Below are 26,618 nucleotides of genomic sequence, written 5' to 3'. Positions count from 1 at the left end.
ATTTTTAAATGGCAATCAAACTATATTTTATTTTTATAAACGAAATCAAACAAACAAATTAGATTTTAAAATGACATTTCACCTTAATCTTTATTCAATGTCACTTGGCAGAGAACTTATAACAAAGGGTAAAAGATTTTCTAAGACTAACCTCAAGGAGAAAATTAAAAAAAAAAATAACAAGTCTACTTATTTAAAAAAGGTTAGACCATGTGAATTTTTCTAATAAAACAGATGAAAATATTTTGTCATATACAAGTGTTTCTGGTATTTACATTTTCATTAAATATGTAGATTGTTTTTTTGAACAGGCATGTTCAATGATGATGGGAAAAGCCAGGTAATATTTAACGAAAAAATAAATCTCTCACATGAACGATGTTAATGTTTTACAACATAAATCGCACTGTTAATTGCATGAATAAAATTAAAGAAGACTTTCGGTATGCGTTAATAATGCGTAAATATTTCCACACAATAATCATCAGAAACAAAACAAAATCTACCCATATAGATGTCAGTATACGGTTTTTAACGAATTTTGTAAAAAAGAAAAAAGTTTATTTATGAAAGAATCTACGTAATGTCATGCAGTTTTATACATGAACCATTATACGGAGGTCTATACCATACGAGGGAATTTGTGTACTGCTTGTCTGCGCCTTTTATCATCCTTCATATGGAAGTATATACCACCGAGCTAATCATGCTATTTAATGCTAACAATCATCATGAGTTAAAAATAATTGGTCTTTCGTTTGTGTGTGTCTGGTAATATTAAATAACGTGGTTAGACAATTGGTTAAAATGATAACAAATTACAGAGTTATCTCCCCTTATTGGTTAATTTCTAGTGCATTTCAACCAAATTGTATCTTCTATTACCAGAATAGAAAACGGAAATGAATGTTATTTTTGTGCAATTTTATAAACTGAAATGAATGTCAAATTGAGTGGGTTTTTTTGGTCATGTTTTCACCACTGCCTGATTCTTAGGCAGACTGGCACTTAATGAATAAAATTGTCATAAAGTACAAATTTAACAAAGATTAATAGGGGAAATCGATGGTGGTACTAAAGCTTTAGTTCTCTATGTTGAGTTTTGTATACTGTTGTTTGTCTGTTTGACGTTTCTTTTTTAGTAATGATGTTGTCAGTTTATTTTCTTCTTATGAGTATGAATCACTCTTTTAATGTGCAGATTTAGGTTCAAGGATACCTCTCAGGGTTTTGGTAAATCATAGATACACTAGCTTCCAAGATTAGCATTCATCTGATTGAATGACTTGCTCTTTTGAGGAAATTGGATATAAAATAATAAAATATTATTCTGTAACTTCTTGTCTGTGTTATCGGCCCTTAAATGTAAAAAGTATAACTCTGTAATAAAACAGTTATATTGATATCATGTTGAAAAGACACGCTCTTTTGAACTTATATCAGTATTTGCAAGATAATCCGCTTTACGGCAAATGAAATGTTTGAAAATGATTGTTTTTACGTACTAGGGTCACTGTGTTACAGAAGTCAATAGTCTGATCATGTGAGCATTCAACGCGTTTAGTTCTATAGAAACATCATAGAGTTTATTGGTGACCAGCTCATTGCTACTTGAAATAGGAATAAATGGAGATGTAACCCAACGAAAAAAAAAAAATACATCTTGTCTAGTCTAGGCAACATGCGGTCTCATCAATACTCATGCGTATATATACTTTCTCAAGCCAATATTGAAACCATTTTCTTATAAAAATTTGGAAGACATTAAAACGAAACTATCAAAGTCTTAACATCAACCTTAAATTATAAAATTCATTAAAACGTTGAAATAGGAAATAGGAAAACGCCAATCGAGCACAAGCACAGCACATGAATATTTAGCGAAATTGAGCGAGCGACGTTTGCTTGCTCGATTTTAACTGCCATTTTTTTCTTTAAATGTCATGTACCAAGTCAGGAAAATGGCAGTTCTTATCAAATAGTTCGTTTATATGTTTGTTGCATTGGTGGGGGTTTTTTTTAACTTCAGTATTTCTGTTTTTTCATAGTTTTTCTCTAATAGTTGATGTGTTTTGCTCGGTGTAAGTTAGTAACCCGGATTTGTATTCTCTCAATTGATTTATGATTTTGGAATAACGGTAATCTACTTTTGTCCTTATTTTTCGCAGATAATAACGGTACCAATTTTCCTGCACCAGATGCGCATTTCAAAAATACATGTCTCTTCAGTGGTGCTCGTTGCCAAAATATTTGAAATCCAAAGCTTATATACAAGATGAAGAGCTACTGTCCAAAAAGTAAAGCCAAATCCGCGAAAGGAACCAAAGCTTTGCACGAGGGAGATACATTCCTTAATCTATAATAACATTTTGTAACAGCAAATTTTAATAACACACACAAATCCGTATTTTCATGCCAGTACCGAAGTACTGGCTACTGGGCATTGAAATATTAGATAGTCCTTAAATATCAATTAATAAATGTTACTTTACTTTAAGCCTGAAAATACTTATTCCCTAAAATAAGGTATTTATAATTCAAGCTTTATTCCTCAATATATAATGAACAGTAAGTTGCAAAAGGAATGAGGTTATGAGTTACAAAAAGGAAACACTATATTCTACGACTTGCTTATTGTATAATTCTAGCATAATATAACAGAACACCCGTTTGAGGCTAGTTACAAATATGGTATTAAATATCAATACTTGCTCCTAGACATCTTAACTAGTATATTTGTTCATTTATAGTCTTTCTGTCAGATAAATAATGCGAGTTTAGAAAGGATTTTTCCTCTACGTGTCATTATAAAATCTATTATTCCCAAAAGCTGATTTGCTTTGCGATTTATAAGTCTGCTATCATGATATATTGTATTAGATGCGAGTAATCTGTCCGAGATTCAGGAATTTATATAGATTTATAATGTCGCAGATGTACTTATTTCATGTAATCTGTTTGAAGATTGATGTGTATTGTTTTCAATTCGCGTTTAAACATGACTTATACAACAGTCATATTTGTAAAGCTATTTTTGATAAGAACTTTCCTTGAATTGACTTGCGCTAGATTTAATTAATAGTGTATATGACTTTGCATACTACTGTTGCCTTTATTAACCTTTAATCTTAATTCTATGGCAATTTGTCCGTTTACGATTTTTGTTGTTTGTCAATATAACGCTTGTGTTTTATGTTGTTGGTTTTTTTTCGTTCTTTTCATGAACTTTTACGGTGTTGATTCCCTTAACGTTTGATACATGCATAACAGTGGATATTTGTTTTTTAAACAAACACTATCTAGATCCTTTAACATTTAATGCGATTTGCTTATGTGTATGTAATGAATAGATTTATATAATTTGAACATCTGCAAACAACTGCTGCCTCCAAATTATTCTTTAAAAAAATCGGATAGTTCTTTACCTAATTACTGTTACTTTTACCTTTTATGTGCATGTGTATCTTTAGAATTCAATACCATCATATAGAATATTTTGAGGTCAATTTTCGTGTTAACCAACTTGTTCTCACTGTCTTCATATCATGGTTATTAAAATCTTTCTTTGTTGATTGTTATATAACGTTTTACCTGTCATAAAATGAATTAAAGCTGTCAGTCTCTTAACTATGTATCTAGGTCTTCTGAGGGCATAAAATGCAAACATGTGACCAATCACCATAACAGTTACGGCGATAATTCCGAAAGCTGTCCCTGTGCGCATATAATCTACAAAAAGAAAAGACAAACATTTTACAAAAAGTTATACATGCAGTGGGCTTAATAGTGTTAGTCGTTAGACAAATAACTGATTTAACCAACTCGGGAATATCGTGGTGGCGTGCAGGCCTCTGGCACCGTGGATGTTGTGGGTTTTATCCACTACTTTCTTGATATTTTTTGTTTGTTTTATCCCTCAAATTTATTGGTTATTAGCTGGTCAACTTTAATAATTAAAAACAAAAAAAAACAGTTTCATGTCTCAAAGTGCAAAGTCATCATATCTTATTATATATATGCGATTTTATTAAAAAAAATAATGTGCAAAAATCAGTAATTAGCTCTGATCTCAAGAGGAATAATAGAATATTCTATTAAAATGTCGGAAGTTCACCAGAGGGGTTCTGGTCTAATTAAGTCAACGTAATTAATAACAACATGATCAATATGGAATCTAGTGTAATTATAGCACGAATATCTGTATTCCCACTGTAATTTAATTAATTAAGGGAACAGTATTTATGTGGTTTGGTTTGTTATTAAATTGCAGATATTTTTAGATTAATCCACCCACATGCTGTTTTCCTGCTGTTAAGTGCATTTTATTTTCTTGTTTTCTAAGCATGTTATAAGCATATTTTTGTAGATCAACGACAATTTCATTAGGGAATGCTTCGGAATTTTGGATCCTGACTGCCCTTGAACTCCGTACTTTATTTTGCCGTTTTACCTTATTTTATTATAACGATTGTCTACCCCATGAATATAATACATTCGCTGTATTATGCAAAAACGTTAGGAATTTAGATCCGTAATACTGTCGTTTCAAAAGGATACAGACTGTGACATCTTATTTAGTTGATAAACTTATCACATATAGTGGGCTAACCAATTTGTACATAAAACGCGCATTTCGTTTACAAAAGACGCAGAAACAAAACAAGTGAAAAGCCAATTAAGTATGAAATTAAAGAGCATTGTGGACCAAACATTCAGATAGCTGTTGTCAAATACAGCTAAGTTAATCTATTGAGGGGGAAAACATGCTCAGTTTTTCGAAAAATTCATAATTCATGTCAACAAAGTAGTGCTGAATATTTGGCTTATGCAGATCATTGGAGAGGAAACCTCTATCAGGACTGTCATTGAACCTATGGGTGTGAACTAGGCTCAAACCTCAATATTCTACCAAATTGTTTTGCTAAATTCACTCGATGGCAAGATGTCTTGCAAAACACAAGTTCAAGAGAGATTTAACTTACCCTTCCGGAGCACCTGGGATCACCCCCAGTTTTTGGTGGGGTCGTGTTGTTTATTCTTTAGTTTTCTATGTCGTGTCATGTGTACTATTGTTTGTTTGTCTTTTTTTCATTTTTAGCCATGGCGTTGTCAGTTTATTTTCGATTAATGAGTTTGACTGTCCCTTAGGTATCTTTCGTCTCTCTTTTAAAGTCACGTTTGATTCCATCTTAAGTAAGCAGGCACCTCTCTGTCGTTGTATATACTTCGAGGGTATTATATTTGTATATCTTGTGGTTACATATTCTATACAAACATAACGGTTAATGAATTGGCTCAGTAACAAATCCAAGGATTTACAATGCAACCTCTGCAATGTGCGACATATAAATGCTGTATAAACAATTAGTACGTTACGAATCCACAGAAAATTGATTAAGTCTTTTAGATACCAATGTTAATGAGTAAATATATAGAGAAGAAAATAAAGTTTATGATGTTTACATTTTTGCAATGAAGATAACATTGTGGGTGATCAAGTGAGCACGTACTTTAGATAGCATAAACAACTTCATTGAAAAAACGAACCATTTATGATGTTAATGACCTCTGTTTGTATCGATTTGATGCATGAGTTTAGTCCTTTTTTAATTGATTTTCATAAATTGTTCTTATATTGTACTATTACACCACAGTCACATGTTAGAGGAAGGGTCGGGGCCTTCAAAAGTAAACTTGTTTAACACCATCACATTCTATATGTGCCTGTCTCAAGCCAAGAGCCTGTATTTTGGTGGTAGCCGTCGGCTCATGTCTGTCATTTTTGACTTTTTAGGCTGTTAGTATTCGGATTTCTATTCTATTTTTTGTATCGTTATGAATACAAACTTGTGGTTTCCAGATATTAGTACTGACTCCAACTTAATATTGCATCTGTGACCTTGAAAAACAAAAGTGGTGAGCTTTTTAATTGAGTAAACATTTCTTTTAAAAGGAATTATAATCAGGGTTTCATTCCAATGGTTTAGTAAACCATCTACTATTGGCTTTGATAGTCAAAAGACGTCATATGCGTGATATTATCTTTTATTCGAAGTTATATAAATTTTACAGTCTTTAATGAATATAAACTAAGTTCGTTGGTATGTCTGATACTTGGTTTCTGCTACAATATTCCAAGAAGCCACTAAAAAACTACATTTCGAAGAGAGAAAGATATCCCCATGGCCACAAACAAAATGAAAAGAAAAACAACAGTCCAAAATTACACTGTACGATGAAGAACACTTAAAGGAGTTAGCACTTCTGTATGATTGATACAAACACATTTATAAATTTTATAAAAATTTCAAATATTCGACACCACTAGCTTATTAGCAGTCAAACAGACTGATTGAAGAGCAGATGTGACATGTATACACAAGTGAAAGTGTACTTTTCGCGAGGAATGGCAATTCTAAAAAAGTCGGTCAAACACGAGAAATCTGCTTAGTCGTTAATTTGATTTGTGATTTCGTAATATTCAGAACGGATATATATGTAAACAAAATTATCAACAAAGAAAAAAAGATCTGATGCTGAAGCAGCTGTAATGTAGATGATAATATAAGACAGTTCTTTGATATTCTAATTCATTTACAACTTTTTCAGTCTCGGGTCAATTTATAGGTTGATATATTGTCTAGGCAGCTTAGGAGTGGTGGGCGTAAAGAAGTAACATAGAAGTTTTGATTACCTCTCTCTTTCAATTCTTAGAAACAAGGTGAATTGCCTTTTTCAATTGTAATTGCAGTCGATCGAGGTAAAAATAGGTACCGTTGTAGGGTTATAATATGTGATAAAACTTTCACCTCGATACATGTCTATGTACCTGTCCAAAGGCATTAAACAAGCAAGTAAAACATAGCCTCGTTCAAAACGTTTGCCACTGATTTGAATTACAAGCAATACTTAATTTAAAAAGAAAATAAATCTTTTAAATCCAATTTGATCTAATGAATGCCCAAATGTTTTCTATTAATCTCTAAGGGAAAAAATTATTGTCTAAAAATTTCTTGCTGCTGCTGTTTCGTTGCCTTATGATAATTTTCCATACCTTTTAAAATTTCGAATTGAAATTTACAAATCATGAACCTATCGTATATTTTGTACCTACACCCTTAAACATCCATCACAAGTAAAAGTAATTGAACAAAAAATAAAAAAAACACAAATTATGTTTATTGATTTATGCATTTAGTTTTTATTTGAATTCACAGAATCTTGTTAGCACAAGATTTAAGCAGACATAACAATTAAGCATCTTATAATTGTACATATCCAATAAGATTATACATGAGACATTAAATATGTCAGATATTGACAAGAACTTGGCAGTATTTAAGCTTGAAGTTCTACAGTCTTATGTTGGATTACTAAGTACAGTCATAAGATCCATCTTATCTGTCTTAATGAAAATGAAGATATAGCTTGCGCATTGTTTTTTTTTAAAGAATACAAGATTGATGTTAAATTCTTAATCAATAAAAAATAAATCTTTAAGCATGAAACATCTACTAAAAACGTGGATAATTTTGTAAATAAAATGTTAAACATCGATTTTTCTGTTTTAAAATATAAACTTTTGTATTTTTTAGTTAATTACTTTCACGAAAAGTCTTGTATACTATCGAAAACATTGTTATAGCAATTCCTTTCTACAGTCACAGCAATGGTCTATAAAGACCAAATAAAAGTTCCTTTTGTCTCGTGTTTTAGTAAGGACTCAATAATACAAGATCAGTGATGTATGGTTTGAAAGCCTTTCGCACATTTTTGAGTATGAACAAATTAACCCGAAATCTTTTTTATTACCAATACTAATTTTAATACTAATAATAAAAAAAAATATTTTATACAGTATATGTTTTGCCATTTATGTTCAAATTAATGCATTTAAGAAGTGTATTAGATAATACTACTTATCTTGCATTTCATAAACTTGTATTCTCCAACTAATTAATACGTGCTTACGTGAGACTAAGTATAATTGAAAAAGATAGTTTCATAAAAAAGGGATTTTTTTCTATGAACAAAATGCAATTTGTCTTTCATTATAAACATTCAAGAATGATACCAGACTCATAATAGTGTCCGACAAACGCACGTGTCTGCCTTGGTGTAGAACAAAATTACAGACAAAAATGAAACTATTCAGACAAAATTATGCTATTCAAAGGTTTCAGCTGATCCTTACACAATCTGGAAATGTCTGTACAGATCCGACACTCTATACGCTAACATTAAACATTCATACGCTAAAGAACTGAGATTAACAATACAATTTACTGCCTTTTATGTCCCTTCAAATCAAATATATCAAAAAATGAAGTGACAAAAATTAATTTTATAATCGTCTTAATGCATGTCGTTATCATAATTTAAAGAGATCAGATATACATAAATTTCAAGTTTACAAATTATTTTCATAATCATATTTACTAGTCAGTTTTCCTATACTGTATCTATCGCAAGTTTCGATTTTTCTTTTTATAATTTTGCCTTTTTTTCGATTCAAGATGAGCGACTTTTGTTAACTTATTTTGTATCCACAATAACCTGCCATTAGCACTCTCTCAACAAAACATCTGGTTTAGCATGAAGTTTTTCAATCATCTCAGTGTTAGGTGAGCGAAAGTGTTAATTGCGCAAAACGATGTCCTTTTAGGCCTGGAAACCTATTATCAAATTTTGATGTTTTGTAAAGATCAAAATATGCGAAATTTAAAATAATTCATTGACTATTTTGTTGGTCTACAATGTCCTTTAATACCTTAAATACTATTTGTCCGACATTTTTTGTCTGCCATTAAGAAATAACAATCATATCATGCTCTCTTTTTCTACATTTGTTTCTTCAACTGTTTTGGATCTTGTACATCGTTTTTATTCAAACGTTTAGTATTGAGCTATCCTAATGCGGGTAAATCAAGAAAGAGCTGTAGACGCAGAAGATTTATAAAGTGTGTTTTCATTATTTGATAAATCATAAGAGCTGTAGACGCAGAAGATTTATAAAGTGTGTTTTCATTATTTGATAAATCATACGCGCGTTATGTCTACGATTGACTCATCATGTAAATGTGTAGAACTCGTATTTCTTACCATCTCACATTTTCATCAACAGTGAGTATATCAGGACAAAACTCTAATCAAAAATATTTACAAGGTTAAATCAATCTCGAAATGACATTTACCATTACTTATATTCATAAAGTATATAGTTTTTATATGGGCCAATATTGTATATGTAGATACTTTCAACATAAGTAAATTGGTGTCATATTTTAGAAGTATCTGGACGAGTCGAAGATTCTTAAAAATTATTCATGAATGGTTGTTTGATTGTTACAGTGTTAGCTGTTAGAATGTTCATTAAATAATAGATAAGTTTTTGTGTACTTTAGAATAAACTTTCAATTGGCATTCATTATTTCAGTCCGAATCTTATATCATATACTGTATACCTATATATCTTTTGTTTTATAAGCTGTGTAAAAAACAGAGAAATGTGTTCTTATTGAGACTTTGACATGATCTATACTGTTTCCAAATACAATGTTGAATTGGTTTTTTGTCACCCAAGTTCAAGTCTGAATATTATTCAAACGAATGGTATGAGATTGTTAATGCAGATTGCTTAAATTTGATTGCTTAAAAGTCTGAAGAAAATTCAAAAAGCAAAGTCTCTAATCAAAGTGATTTGTGTGCACGCTAAACCCTTTCGTCACGTTAGATAAGTGACATTCGTTGGTCTATAGACAGAAGTGGTATAATGTTTTATACTTCGACATTGTCTCACAGAATTTTATGCCATTACAATGCAGGTATTTCCTCAAAGCCACATAACTAACCGTAGTGTTTTGGTTAACTGGATCATTTGTTTGACTGTTTTATTATGCAGACACAGTTTTGTTTCTAAATTTGTACATTAACACTGACGGTATCCATATAACTGTATTTGCTACAATCTTTCTCTTTTTCTATAGATATATAGACGCTTTATGTCGTATTTATTACTGACAATGCTATTATTTCAAGTGAAATTTTTACAAAATTAATTCAGTCTCAAACTGTCGCACTAGCAGGTTTTCATTTGCTCATTGGAAGTCCTTGTCGTTAAACTTGTACTTTTTCCTGTTTAAGATTCAAGATTACTACTTTTGTTATTGGGTTTTGTTTTACAAGTATTATAATATAATTCTTAACAAAACATCTGGCATAGCGTGAAATTTATTCCGTCAGCTTAATGTTAGGTAAAAGAAGGTGTAAATTAAGCAAAAAGTATTCTAATAATTCTGGTTTCTTAAATGCCATTTTCGATAGACAATATCATGCTGATAATCACGTGTTTCATGTACATGCGACTCATTCTGCCTATGAGTCAAAGTCATCGTGTGTAATTAATAGCCATATACCAGAAAAATTTAATCAAAACATGTACAAAACCAAATCATATACAAAAATTATAATTAACCATTACTTATACTCATATCAAAATATCGTTTGCATGTGGATATAAATACATCATAAACAATAATATTGATTTAAAAATATTTGAATGATCCATGTTGGGTCATGTGTACTATTGTTTGTCTGTTTGTCTTTTTCATTTTTAGCAATGGCATTGTCAGTTTGTTTTAGATTTATGAGTTTGACTGTCCCTTTGGTATCTTTCGTCCCTCTTTTTTAATTATTAGCATGTTTACTGAATTAATGGATATGTGTTGTGTACTTAAAATCATAAAATTTGCATTCATTATAATGTCATTCTGAATCTTGTATTAATTAGTTACATATATTTTCTTCTGTGAGTGTAAACAACAAGACGTCTTATTTAGACATCTACATTGTCTACATGAACTGTTACCTATTTCTCTTTGGTACTGATTGAAAGCCATATTATAGGCCAATGTCTGATTATTTTAAATTAATGGATTTTGGGATCCCTTGTAGCTTGTGGTGTGAGCCAAGGCTCCGCGTTGAAGACCTTACTCTGACCTATAATGGTTTACTTTTACCAATTATGTCTTGGATGGAGAGTTGTCTCATTGGCACTCGTACCATATCTTCTTGTATCTATTTCATCTTGTCTACGATTTTTTACGTAGATATCCTATTATTGCTTAATGAAATTTGTGTGACCCGACACTGTTCATTGCTATCAATTAGCAACAACGTTTAAACATACATTACCTAATATTTTCATATCTAAAGTATGATCATGGTAAAGCTCCATCTCTGTTGGGAATAAATTATGATCTCTGCATGTTTCTTCTGAAAAAAGAAAGAAAACAAACATTTTAATATCCGAATAGAAGCTCGTAGCACTAATCATGTTAATATGTTTTATTTCCTCTTGTTTTCCTCCTTATTGTATTTTATATAACATGATAAGTTATTCTCTCTGCAATTCAATTGAAACAGAATAGAAAATGTTGATATTTTTCAAACAATCAATCTGGAAGGATGATATCAAAAGTAATATGGAATAAGATTGAACACATCCGATCGGATTTATTATCAATTATCTTTTATCACGCAGATGCTAATCAACATCCTCTTTGTTTACGTTAAAAATGAATTTACAAGCACAGCACAATAGTATATCGTATAATCTCCATTATTGTGTTTACTTCTTTATGTATCACGGACACTCTATATTGCTTTCTTTTTATTGACCTTAATGCTATAATGTAATGGATCACCACCATTATCACAACAATAATCAGTGAAAGAGACAAAGTTTGTATTGAAACCTGACATCTAATCCATTTTGGTAAGAGAGAAAACAGCTACGAGAGACTAAATAAACTTACGATTTGCTTACATTAGCGAAAGACTACACTCAACCAATTCGATTGAACAAAAACGATGTATTTCTAACCTAAAGTTGAACTGAACTATGGTTTGATAAACTTCACTTGTCATTAATACGAAAGTTAATGTTGAAGCTGAAGCAAATTTTCTGTTAGAAGCTACTTGATACAAATCGCATTGCAAACCAAATAATTTGACCTTGGATTCGGATTTCATCAAGTCCAGCCCTTATTGTCCAGTTGAGATCAGCAGTACGAATTGTCAATGATTTTGTTTTCTATTTAACTAAATATTGAACATGCTCCTTCAGTAAGATTTTCATTAATAAAAAAAAATAATTTATTTTATCTCATTGACTGAGATTTTTCTTACGGGGCGTTATGTTCGATTAGAGCTTATATTTTTTGCATCACATATTTTTAAAAGCGGAATATTGAAATAATATATATATCTATTAGATTCAAGCGTCACTGATGTGTCTTTTGTAGAGGAAACGCGCGTCGGGCGTATATGGGCTAAAATCATCACCTCAGAATTTTTGGCTTCCAAGTCCTTAATCAAATCAGTTTTTAATCAGTATTCATGCATCCTTTTACTTGAAACAAAAAAATGTGATATAATTGCCAATGAGACAACTCTCCACAAAGGCTATGCATGTTCATTTAATACAAAGAAAATTATTTCAAAATGGAAAGTTCAACAAGGGAGCCACCAAGGTTAATCATTTCATTGGCTTATTCGAACTACACAAAAATCATTCACAAACGAGTAAAACATGATTTATATTTTTCCATCTAACACACCTATAACCGTCATTTTACTATGTATACGATTGTACGTGCATGGTAGTCTGTCCTATCATATTTATCTTAATAAAATTGAGAATGAAAATGTGTCAAATAGGCAAACATAGAATAGACAACAGCAGAAGGTCACCAACAGGTCTTTATATTGTTTATTTTGGGTCCTATTACCATTGCTTTGGCAATCTTTGAAGGTCATCTCGATGGTTATAATGATGCTGTTATGGTCACAAGAAACGTGCGAAATGACGATACATTGTATAAACGAGTCACTACATTGGTAATTGTTTCTTTTGGACTTTTTTTTTTTAATTTTTGAATATTTGTTATAAATCAAATCGGTGATCATAATTTCCAAGGTAATGTCCCTTTCACAAATCATGAGAACTTCATTGCTGAAGGTCGTACAGTGCCCTTTACTTTCAGTAGTTTTTTGTAGTTTAGTTTCAAATTGTTTATCAAACCACATTTCTTTATTCTTCTATGATTAAATGATGTCATTTTGTAAAATCATTTATGTAATAAAAAATGTCTACATATTTTCTTCAGTTTGAAATTATTTCTTTTCAATCTTTAGTACTTAGTATTCACTTATCCTTTTACTTAATTACAATACATATTATTCAAAAGTTCCTTTTATATTTTCTCAAACACTTATAACAAATATATAGCTGTAGGTTGCCCCTAACAATTCTTGTTTTTATGTGGACAACTATATCATAACAGAACTTGAAGTTTGTTTTTGAATACATACAAACGTGATTGAGGAGACGAAACAACATGAAGGAATGCGCACTTTGAGACGATCATCATGACACTGTATAAAAGTACATCCCCATTTGTGCATTGCCAGACGCTATGCAAATTGATGAAACAGCCAAACTATCAACGTCCATTATTATTGAGTATGATACATGTAACCTAATCATACATATACCAGGATTAAAACGTTTTTCGCAAGACATAAGTCTCGTCTACAAAAGACTCACCCGTGACCTTAGATTTTTTTAAAAGGCAAAATAAAGTACGAAGTTCATGAGCATAAACAACTTTTCAAAAATACAGAAATGAAAGCTATATATGTACCTGGAATATGAATCCTTAATAAAATTGAAAATTTTTCAACAGTTTATTTATTTATATGGCCATAGATTGGCACTCATACCACATCTTCCTATATCTATATTAATAATAACCCATGTCAATACAGAAGAGATGAATGTACTTCTGTATACATTATTTTGTCACATTGATAACTTAACTGTTTACAAAACTTTTGATTTTTTGAAATACTAAGGCTTTTCTACCTCAGGAATAGATATAGTTAGCTGTATTGGCAAAACTTTTAGAAATTTTGGTCCTCAATGCTCTTCAACTTCGTACCGTGCTTTTTTAACTTTTTTATATTCGAGCGTCACTGGACAGTCTTTTGTAGACGAAACGCGCGTCTGGCGTAAATACAAAATGCAATCCTGGTATCTATGAAAAGTTTATTTACAAGTACGCAGAATGTATTATAAAGTCGTTATCAAGACCTTGATCAATCGTATATAACTAATCAAGTTAGCTTAGTTGTTTAAAGACTTGCTACGACGTGATGACGCTTCATCCTAACACTTACTAGGTTCCGAATTTAGTCATAGGTGCAATATTATTTTTAATATTTAAAAAATAAAGTGTAGTCTCATTTTAATTTCCCTGAGTGCTTTAATATTTTATTTCAATTATTAGCTAAGATTTTACCTAACAATCATTTACATTAATCATGTTAATTTCTAGAATGGCAAAAAAATAGCTTTAATTTACCATTTTTGTATTCCTGCTCATTAATTCAAACTGGCCTAAAATAAAAAAAAAAATTAAAAAAAGCACCCAGGTGCATTGGTTGATAATTGTATAATAATACTGATGATGTGAGAGGCTATATGGGTAGTACTTTTCGAAAACACCGGTTTTATCCATCATAAAAGGACAATTTGAACATGAAAAAAGTGTTGAAAGTGACTTTAAAAAAAGAACACTCCATCTATTCAATCAATGTCGAGTCAGAACCTTAGCCTTGCTTTTGTAGACGAATCGAACCCCTTTAAATAATATATGCTCATTCTATCTACAGTTTAAAGATATGTAATACACCTGGAACAACAAAAGCAAAGAGCCTTTGTTTGATTGGTACAGGTGAAAACTTTCCATCATGATAATGAATACCGACAGAATAAAAAAAGCAATGAACATAATTATATCTATACATAAACTGCAAGTGTGTGGCCGATATGTTTCTTGCATACTTAAGATATGTTTGTCCTTGAGCTTGCGTGTAGTGATAGTTATTATTGATTCTAAGATATGCAGAATGTAACAGCATATATTAATTAACAATAGATTGACCCATCAATCAGTCGTCACGTTATAAAATGAACAAAGAAATGAACAAACTCTTCACCTTTATGAACGTGCAGAGATGAAGTATTATTTGTATGATAACCTACTTCTAAAAGCAATAATAGTTTCCCAAAATAACCTTTAAGCGGCTTAAGCATTTATATTTTATGCTTTATGTACACAGACATATACTAATAATTGCAATATTCTTCAGTAAAATGGACATATTAATTTGGACACCAGAGGATTCAACACGGGAAGGATCATTAGATTACAATTTAAATTGATTATTCACTCAAATGTACATCAGTATGTGAATTGCACTTGATTGTGTGCTAAATGACGACAGTCAGATTTTTTGCCCATTTTAGTCTACAAATTGATGGTATTACGTTACAGTCCATACAATTCTTTGAATATTTCATAGAAATTACCATTTTAATATATTATTTGATTTCCTCTGGACAATGAACAATAAACTAAGAAAAAAAAGAAAAAAAGCTACATGTTAACCCCGCGACAAAACTGCATCTAACGAAGCCTCGAACATACAGTCGTTTCCAGCCTAGTTAGCTACACATGGTCTGCCAACAGTAACAAGTTTTTTAAACATTTGTTCAAACTTTTGGTACGGCTATCTATGCAATGTGGAAGAAAAACCTCAGTATTTATTAATAAAGTCAACATTGTATGAACCGGTAATTCACAAAAAAAGCGCAAATATTCTGAAAGTCCTCAACTTCCCCAATTTGAATACTGACCAGTGAAAAAACAAACAAAAATAACAGAGATATATACATACAATATAATCGGATCAAAACACAAACATCATTCTATAAATTCTTCATTACAGACGACAAAAAGGATTCAAATAGTAGCGTCAAACATTTCTAAATTGTTTCCATTGTTCACTTCTATTACGTTCATATGGGGAACATAAGCTGGTCTCCCCATGCCGTTACAATTCTATTGCTTCAAACCAACAAAGACACATTCCTGGCATTTAGCATCATAATGAAAAGAGACATAAGATCTGTTTTTGATAATCTTTTCTTTCTTTAAAACCGTTGTTTTGCTCTTTTCATTCTAGCGTATATACATTATATATATCATATTCTGCTTAATATATCGATCAGACGTTTAAATGTTCATTGCATACTGTGCATGAGTGTATAACTAACAAATGTTCTATGGAATTGTTAAAACGGTTCCGATATAACTAGATGACAATAATTATTTGTTTCCGCATTTGACAATCCAGCTCTTATCCTGACAAAAATACCCTTTTCACTTCAAATGGGTCTTATATACGATAGCCAAAACCGCTAACATCCCTGACGGGATGCCAATATTAGTTTAAATTAAATTAATTATTTTTTAGAACTGAATTTACAAACAAGATGCATTATTCAAGTCATTCCATCATAGAAGCACTTGTTTAACTATGTAAAACATTACCATTTTTAGTATAATCAATAAATGCGAGTTCAAAGCCAAGCTTTAAAAATAAAGTTCTTTGCATTTTATATAAATCAGTGAACAAGACATTTTTGTGAACTCGAGATGAACATAATGAAGTTTTATTGATTTATTAGTGCGACTTGCATAATAATTTCCAATTGAACCACAGTACATATAACATGTATAATTTAACCACAAGCAAAAAAATCGGTAAAAGATCATTACAAATGCTGCGTAATCTTCAAAGAAATGTTGTCGAAAGATCTTGCTGGAGTTAAGTGTACCTGTAAAACGTCATGTTATTGCAAAGGTCTTTCATCTCCAGATAATAATTAGGTGTAATAGACATTACATAATGTTTATATAGATAATGTAAAGTGTAGGAATCAAATTCAAAAGATAAACTTTACGTTCATTACTGTGATAAATCAATGGAATTATATCATAGCAGTATGCATTGCAGGCTATGAGACACAATATATACATAAACTGACATGTCCTTGAAAAGTTAAAAGAAAACAAACTGCAAAACGTCAGCTCAAAAGTTCCTTTGACAGATTGAAAAGAAAGTCATGGAGATAAAAACGTTTCCTAATTACGAATTATAAACGTTAAGTAGAAATACTAAAGAAAAGAGATGTGGTATAGTTTCCAATAAGACAACGTGTTACCAAAGTTAAAATAAGTAAAGATATTCATTTGTAGATCACCTAACGGCCTTTGACATTAAGACATAATGTATCAGATATTTGGCTATAAAAGGCCCGAATTAATTTTAATATGTGCTTAATATAATAGTTTTTATGATAATCATTGAATGAGTGTCCAAAGATAAACTATAAAAGTAAAGTTCTTTTGCATATAGATAAATCGGCGAATAAACCATAATTATTTATCAAATATGAATATAATGAAGTTTTATCAGTGATGAACATAATGCAATTTTATCAGTAATGCAAAACAAAGCGTCTCACAGAATTCCTAATTGAACCATGGTACATATAATTCAAACAAACATTGGACATCATAACATCACAAATGCTGAGTAATCTTCAAAGAAATGCTGCCGCAAGATCTTGTTGTAGTTACGTGTACCTGTAGAACGTCATGCTATTGCAAAGGTCTTTCATCTCCAGATAGTAATTAGGTGTAATAGACACTACCCAATGTTTATATAGATTATATAAAGTGTATATGAAACAGTTTAAAAACATAAACTCAACGTTCGTTAATGTGTTTTCCAACCCTATTCATGTAACAAACTAATGGTATTATATCATGGCGGTATGCTTGATGAGTTTACGTGTATGCTATTATACATAGTATTCATAGATATATGCCTTTGACAAGTGAAGGGACAGTATACCGCGATAGTCAGCTAAATATATTTATTCCAATATAGACGAAAACACAGTGACGTCTTATTCATCGACCCTCTTCAGAATATTCATTCCTTATGTTGTCAAAAGGTTATGGGTTTCAAAGAAAAACGCACTACAATATAGTGCAAAATTTACTATACAAATGATTTTAAAACAAGAGACACGTTAACAATATTAGTTTTGACAGATTTTCTATTTATCTTAGCTCAATTTACCAGCTTTGCATAACATTGCACAATACATTTTGGCATCTTAATTCAACGTTGTATAATACAGTGTAAATGATAGACTATAAACGATTCTAGACACTATGGTTCAAATTGTGTCCGTCGACATACTGTTGACTGCTATAAATGGAATATTACACGTGACAAATTAAAAGATGGTGTACATTGCATTACGGGATGTCCTTAGTTTTGACAATAACCAATGGCTCCAATCTGTCGGTGTTTTTCATCCCTGAAAGTGACAGTTGGGTGATGTAATTTATGGCATCTTCATTCCACAAGTACTATTTGTATATGATGTATCATAATATTACTTGTTTTACACTGGGTTGATGCATCTGCTGGTGGACGTTTCGTCCCCGAGGGTATCACCAGCCTAGTGGTCAACACTTCGGTGTTGACATGAATATCAATAATGTGGTAATTTTTATATATTTCCTGTTTACCAAACTTAGAATTTTTGAAAAACTAAGGATTTTCTTATCCAAGGCATAGATTAAATAAGCCGTATTTGGCACAACTTTTTGGAATTTTGGATCCTCAATGCTCTTCAATTTTGTACTTGTTTTGGCTTTATAAATATTTTGATATGAGCGTCACTGATGAGTCTTATGTAGACGAAACGCGCGTCTGGCGTACTAAATTGTAATCCTGGTACCTTTGATAACTATTTACATCATTATTTTTGTCCTTATTTTAACAAACAAACTATGCAAATAAGCTCATAAAAAAATACCAGAATTGTATTACCGCCGGATGCGCGCTTCGTTTACAAAACACCCATGAGAGACACTCCAATCTCAAAAAAGTTTAAAAGGCCAACTAAAGTACGAAGTTGAAGAGCACAGAGGACCTAATTTTCCTAAAATGTGTTTCCAAAAACATTTTGTACTGCGAAAATAGTTGTTACGAGATTTTGAAAAAAGCTAGTTCGCATCTTACTGTCTATGGGTTGATAAGAAACAGAATTGGTTTAAGTAAAGGATGTTTGGCAATCATTTCAAACTGATGTGATAGTGAATTAACAAAGAAAAAATATCAATATAGTCAACGGATGTCATTGGTATGTGATTGGACCCTGGTACAAATATATATATGGCATATCAATAATCTCAATCCGTCCGGAAAGCGTATAATGAAGGAAGATACAAAGAAGTAAGATATCGATTGTAACATTATGCGGGCAAAACAATGCTATGAATTCAATCCTTGTAACGTTGCATATGTTAATTTCAGTATCACTGTGTATCATAACAATCGGATGTAAGTACCCTTGGCCTGGTTCTCTGTTCATTGAAGAAAAACTACATCACAGTGCTTAACACATTGCTCTATCGTCAGTCTTTTGTCCTTACTGTGGAATAATTTTCAAACTACATCACTGTACATATTAGTATAGCAATATATAGGTACCAGGTTTTACGCAGGTATTTGTACTGTGATGGGTTTTGTTATACAATGAACAGAGAACCAGGCTAAGTATATCTGGTGGTGATAATACACATTGAGTATCAATGGTTTCAAAGATTCAATTTGAATAAGAAAAATAATTGAAGAAGATTTTAACGTAAGCCTTAAACAAAAGCCTTACTGCAATCTATCTAAGATGCTTCTGATTTGCAGAGATCAAACAATCACTTTTAATGTAATTTTACAGTGAAACGTATTTTTAAGTTGGTAGCTGTAAAAATCAACAGAACCTACAAACATTTGACAAACGCAAATTATAGTTTCAGATTTTGCTTTCAGCTGACAGACAGATTCAGACCAAATAACCGATTTTTTTTAAATAGACGTTGCTACTAGTTTTTAAAATGGAATTCTATGAAATAAGAGACCCTGCATGTATCAAGCTGGTCAATCGCGGAAGGAATCAAAAATTATCTACATGCATGTAAATAAAAGCACATATGCATCAAGACAATACTGGTCATAAACCATGGGAATCGCCATTTGACAATAACCTCACTCATTATGAATTAACTTCCAGATACAGTTGGTCGTAACCTGCTGGTAACTAATTTCAAAGAAACAGTAACAAGCGCATAGTTTATAGTTCTCCTGATAAGTTTTATACACCAAATATATAAATACTCATCAAAGGCTGACATGCAACCAATAACATCTACATGCAATTGAATGTGCACTCATATAATATATGCTTGTTAAGTTTCTTGTAGAGGGTTGGTAATTGAATGCTTAATCACAATAATTGTATTAACATGTTTCGTACTTAATAATCTTGCAATAACCAGAGCTCCTGCAAGACTTCCCACAGTGTGGTAGAATTATAAATCAAACATAAAATACACAAATATATAATGCAATTTATGCACATATGTATAACTAGTAAAAACTCAGTATTTTGAGTTTAAACACTACAACTATAGCTTCTGATAAACTGTTATTATATATATAAATCTCACATGATGTCATTCACAAGGTAGTCGATGATTAACTTACATTGTAATGTTATTGTATAGGAAATGTCCAAAGTGACAAATCAAACCAGACAAACCCATGACTAAAGAGAAACAACGAAAAACCAAAGCTTTTCGAAGAAAATTAAATTTTGAGTTCAATGAACTTGATCCAAAACTGGCATGGAATTCATGTGCATCGGAAGGTACATGCAGCTTCTGTTCTTTATATAACACAATCGATGGAATGTGGTCATGATAAAAAAAAAAGTGTGGTAAATAAACTCATTATGGACAATTTGTCACACAAATATTCAGTAACGAACATTACGAATTTTACAATTGGAACAAATGGTGGTGTCAGCAATACCACTTTTTCAAGGAATCCATTTTATGATGTGAACTGAAAGCCCTGCTATATCTTATCAAGTTATGCTGTCTGTTGTTTGATCCGTTTTTTGTCTCTTTGACACATTCCCCATTTCCATTTTCAATTTTACTTCAAATGTAGCTAATCATGGTAATGCTGGAATGTTGCTTCGCATATAAATGGGAAGTTTACGATAAAAAATTAAATCATCTCCTTTGTTAAAACATCTTATCTTGTTAACGCCATTTTTTGTTGTAATACCCTTAAATGCTTTAAGCATTTTTGATGATAAAATTTCTGATTTTCTCTTAAATTATTGATATCAACTCATTAAGAGAAAGTGTTACCTCATCTGCTATGTATCCATTCTACAAGATTTATGGATGTCGACATCGGTAAAACAATTATCTATTACATCGATGTCAATTAGATAGATTGTTCTCTAATCTATTCTCGGTTATTGAGAATGGAGGTGATAAACACAGCATAGATTGAAATCACTGATACCAGTTTTGTTTCGAAATCAGGGCACATCATTTCATGTAGTTTTGTTTTATTATTGTCTCTACATGTTTTATCCCAGTAATCGAGATTAAGAGAAAGGTTGTAGATCTCAAAACATGAAAAGACTAGTTTAAATGCGGTAATTTTCATTTGCCTCTTCTGCGTCATTTCAAGTGGCTGTTTTCGTCATATCTTTATAAGTTTTTTTCCCTTTAAGATCTTAGTTAAACTTTGTTTAATTTATGCACTGCCGTCTCGGATATAAGGCGATTAATAGTTGGACAAACTTTTACTATCTCTAATTCAAATTCGTCTTTTATTCTTATTACATTTAGTATGAGCATGATAAGTGCATTTTCCTCGTGCACTCAAACTGCATTTTAATATCTCTATATTAAAATACGCGTTATCCTCTTTATGCAGGCGTATGAAACTATGCCATTATGGAAATTATCAAGTTAATTATAATGTGCATTAAACATAGTTTTTATTTATTAAAACATAAATGCTATTCAGTATGAACATAATTTTACGTAGGTGGTATAATATTATTACAACATGTGTCTGCCTATCTCACAACTATGATTTCATTTAAACGTAGTATGATAACATGCATTTACATCACTGGTCGATACCTCTGCTGGTGGACTATCAGTTTCCGAGTGTATCATCAGCTCAGTAGGTAGTGCTTCGGTACTGCAATGATTTGACAAACTTTACTAAAATTGTCCGTTTATAAATTTAAAAATTATTATGAAACTAAGGTTACAACTCCCTCAGGCACAATTGGCTTTAGATGAATTTGGCTACTTATTTGAGGTATATTTGACATATAGCTCTTTACCTATTTTAGGTACTTATACATCTTCGGATTTCAAATGTTTGGCTTTGAGCGTTCCTGATGAAGGTAAATCCAGAAGATGGCTTCGGACACAATAAATTATTAAACGTGTTGTTTTCCATTTTTTTTATCATGAAATAATCTCCAATTTCTGAAAAACACCAATTAAATTATTGGAAACACTTTGCATAAACCAAAATATTATGGGATCAATAAGATGAACATAATCGGACTACATCCTCATGGGTGTATCCGATAGGTTTATGAGTTCCTTTTTATCATATTATGACAATATGTCTAATAAAATAGTCTTAAATATCGGATAGTGTCTAACTTTTATCAACTGGGTTTTTTATGGCCCCGCAACGAAGTTGTCGGTGCCATATAGTTTAACCCTTGTCCGAAATTCCGAAATTCTGATTTTCTGTCTTTCCGTAATTCCGTCATTTCGTCATATCACAACAAACCATTATACGGAGTTTTTTTTCTAAACGCTCTCAAATATTGGGCTGATTTTTGGTATGTGAGTTAACTATGATGAGTTACAGATCCAGTTTAAATTTTGTTCTGCTCCGCTAATTTTTGCCGAAATTACAGGCTTTTGACTTTGAGAAATTGTTAAAAATCACAGTTATACAGACTTTTTTTCAAAACGCCTTCAGGTATTGGGCTGATTTTTGGTATGTGAGTTAACCAGGATGAGTTATAGGTCAAGCTAAAGTTTCCTTCCACTCCGCTTATTTTCGCTAAAAATTACGGGCTTTGGACTTGTGTCCACATCTGTTTATATTGAAATTGCAGATATTTCAATCTTTGGGACAGTGCCATTCGTGTCGCTTTGACACATCTAGTTTATATATATTTTGTGATTCGTATACAATTGACCTTGTAATCATATAATTGTTATAAAGGACATATATAACTCAATCTTATAAAACATATCTAAAAAGACATTTCTTATTTCCGTTATATATATATATGAATATATTTGTTTGATATAAATTAAATGCAATTGTAAGCTATTACGCATTTAAACAGACCGCTTTGTAATGTTCCCTTTTATCTTGATAATTAGTGTAATGTGTTTACAACATTAGTAATAAAAGGTTTTTTCGTAACGATTAAGGTAATTTTTACAAGTGGTAGGTTTATCTAGCTAGATATAACACCAGGTTTAATTCACCATTGTCTACATAAGAAAATGTATGTACCAAGTTTGGAATATGGCAGTTGTTATCCATTCGTTTATTGTGTTTGACCTTTTGATTTTGTCATTTTCTTAGGCATATTCCGTTCAGAATTTTCCTCGGAGTTCGGTATTTTGTTATTTTAAATTTGTTTGTGTACACATTCTTTTCCGTTATAACAATAGTATTACGAACAAACTCATGATAAGCCGGCATCAAACTACAAATAAATATCCCTAGATCATTATCCAAGAAAGCCTCACTATTGTTAAACCAACAATCTGAAATATTATTGCTTTTTCTCTTTACTGTAGGCTAACATATGTTTTGATAAATATTACATAATATTTTCAACGACATTCCGCCTTCAGAAATCAGACCGTTATCTCGATAGAGTATCAAAATGACAGAAATTAAAAGGAAAGTCTGGAATGTTAATAGAAAAAAAGCAGCCAGCTGATAGCGTATGACATTCACAAATATCTCTGGCGACGTTATTTAGACCTAAACCCTCTATAAATAATATTCCAGATAAATAGGTTTAATGGAAATAAATGTTCTTTATAGTTTTATACAAGCGTTTTTTTTATTGTATCAGATAAAACAACCATTTTCAGTTCAAATTTCATATTTTAGTGATAAAGACCCAAGTGTTAAATCCGTTATCAATTGATGATATTTATCGGGTTTTTTTTCGGACCGATTGATTCATATATAAAAATGTTTGATAACAGACTGTTTATGAAACTACCTCATTTTCACACGTACTTGCGTAAAGTCATGAAACTCATCGACGTTTGTACAGATTTTAGTATAAGATATTTCTGTTTTGACAATTATGTCTTGACGGCAGATCTTTGTTTTATATTCAGCTCAGGAGTTAGTATTTCAATACTGACACGATTTACAACATATCTTTCAAAACAATTTAGAAATTATTTAGAAACTATGGTTCCAACTCGCTCACACAGGGTTCACCTTTGACGAAATTGGCTATCATTTTAGGTCACCTCTTGTTTATTTAATTCTTTTACTATTTCGATACTTATACACCATTTGTTTTTAAATAAAGGTATTCCCGTAACTGTGTGAACAACTATGAATACGTTTATGTTGCAAGGGTTTATTTACAAGTATAGTAGTTACCAGAAAAGTTCCAGTTTGCGATATATACACCAAACTTCACAAAAAATATAATTCGCGGTTCTATTTCTTCATTTCATTGATCTTTTTCGATATTGATGACCTCATTCTTAAATCTATGACAACTGTGATGATTTTAACTTTCTGAATGTCAAATTTCCATTTCTAATCGGTAGATTATATGTCCTATTGTATGACGTTAACATTTTTACAGTCATTCGTTGAGCGAATTCATGTTCACACTATTCATTATTACGTCATTGCCTCTTTCACTTAAACTGTTTCAACAAATTTCAGAGGAATAATGGCTGAAATCGATACCTCCATCGCACTAGCAACATGTTTCCGAAGTCTTATATCTATAAAATAGTCGTTTGATCTATAATACTACCGATTGTTTCCTATTTTTTAATACTCTACTTTATTTGGATTTTTTAATATTTTTTTATTCGAGCGTCACTGATGAGTTTTTTGTAAACGAAACGCGCGTCTAGCGTATATACAAAATTTAGTCCTGGTATCTATGATGAGTTTATTAACTACATAGTACAAATTAGTAATACTATGGTATCATTAATAAAATAATAATAATTTCTAACAGAGGGCAAAACTCGTATATGTTAATGCATGTAAGGATCATGGGTCTGTTTGATTTGATTAATGACATATTCGCCAATGTGTATATTCGCCTATACAAACTGGTAAATTTAATTAGTCCACATTATAATGAACCAAAAATCCAGACACGGTTTAAAAAAATATGAGACAACTTTGTATTACTCTACTTTCACAAAAGTGTTAATGGAACATATTTTACAGTTTTGTGCTTGTGCAAATTATTCAAATTAGATTTAGATAGTTTTTCATTAAGAAAACTATATGACTTTTTTTCAATAAATGTGCTATATATGTCTTTGACGTATGTTAGCTGATTTGACTATTTAGTTGGCTTTTAAAGATCACAATTTATGCCCATGTGTATCGTATGCCATGTGAAAGGCGCAAAACAGTTGACGCAGCTGCAGAACTGTCATGTAGATCGACACGTGTACGTGTACTGTTTTGATTAGTGCGTCTTCACGTTCCTTACAATTAGAGGCAACAGTTCCTTACAATTAGAGGCAACAGTTTTGCTACTGATGTTTCATGCATACAGCTACACAAAATGACATTCTTTCAACTGTATTATCATGATTAATACATATTTATCATGCTGATAACTTGTTTCTTTTTCAAAATAAAAATCAAACGTTATTCTCTTTAGTACAATTACGTATACCAATTAGTTCAAGTTTTAAATCATCTATGATCATGATGGTATAAAAAGATGTAAAATATATTCCTAAGTAATTTCTTGGTTATATTTCTGAGATTAATTGCAATTAACGGGGAACATTTTGCAAGAGATGTCAATGTGTCAGTTTTTTTTCTACTATATAATGTTCATTTTTCTGATATTTTCTTATTTTTGCTAATAGTCCTATAATACTTGGTTTCTTTTCATTCAATCTACTTTTGTATATATATTCTGTGCAATAATAATGATCAAATTCAACAGTAAAGTCTTTTTTTAAAGACCAAGAAAAATATGCTTCTCATGAGATAATGTCAAAATTCACAAAATATCGTTTCAAGTTTTGTGAAAAGGATTGCCATAAAAAAAAGTGTGTTATTGGACATTAATAGAATAAATGCTCCAGGGTTTCATCAAAAACCTTACAAAAAGTTCAAATCTTTGAGTTTAACTTCATACAAGAAAGTATTAGTTGCAATTATTCTATGTACAAATTTGTATTGAAAAGTTCTTAAATAAGTGTCTTTACATGATTTTCTTAAAATAATATAATATTCTGCCAAACTACAATTTCAATACCTAGTAATTCCTCCCATTGTAAGAACTTTTCTGTTGGCAGTTGCACATTTCTGTCAACAAGATATACAAACTTTCCTTTTTGTTACACAATAATATTTCCAAAAAATTATCAATATAGTTAAAAATTTCAAAATTTACATGCTATTACAATTTATGCAAATTAAACATCATGAAATTGTCTGCAGGTACACATCTTGCAAATTTAACT

The 26,618-nt window shown here is 31.1% G+C and overlaps 1 protein-coding gene across 1 annotated transcript in view; it reads right to left on the bottom strand.

The window, feature by feature from the left end:
• Positions 1-26,618, bottom strand: part of LOC134724764 (voltage-dependent calcium channel gamma-7 subunit-like) — a 44,519-nt gene that overhangs the window by 1,830 nt on the left and 16,071 nt on the right. The window contains exons 2-3 of the mRNA XM_063587995.1: positions 11,194-11,274; positions 3,592-3,729 (exon numbers count right to left, since the gene is read on the bottom strand). Coding sequence (XP_063444065.1) covers positions 3,592-3,729; positions 11,194-11,274 — 219 coding nt within the window. The remainder of the gene's footprint in view (positions 1-3,591; positions 3,730-11,193; positions 11,275-26,618) is intronic.

This window comes from Mytilus trossulus, chromosome 7 (genome assembly GCF_036588685.1).
Source record: "Mytilus trossulus isolate FHL-02 chromosome 7, PNRI_Mtr1.1.1.hap1, whole genome shotgun sequence".
NCBI classification, from domain to species: domain Eukaryota; kingdom Metazoa; phylum Mollusca; class Bivalvia; order Mytilida; family Mytilidae; genus Mytilus; species Mytilus trossulus.
This window is presented reverse-complemented; position numbering and strand designations above follow the sequence as displayed.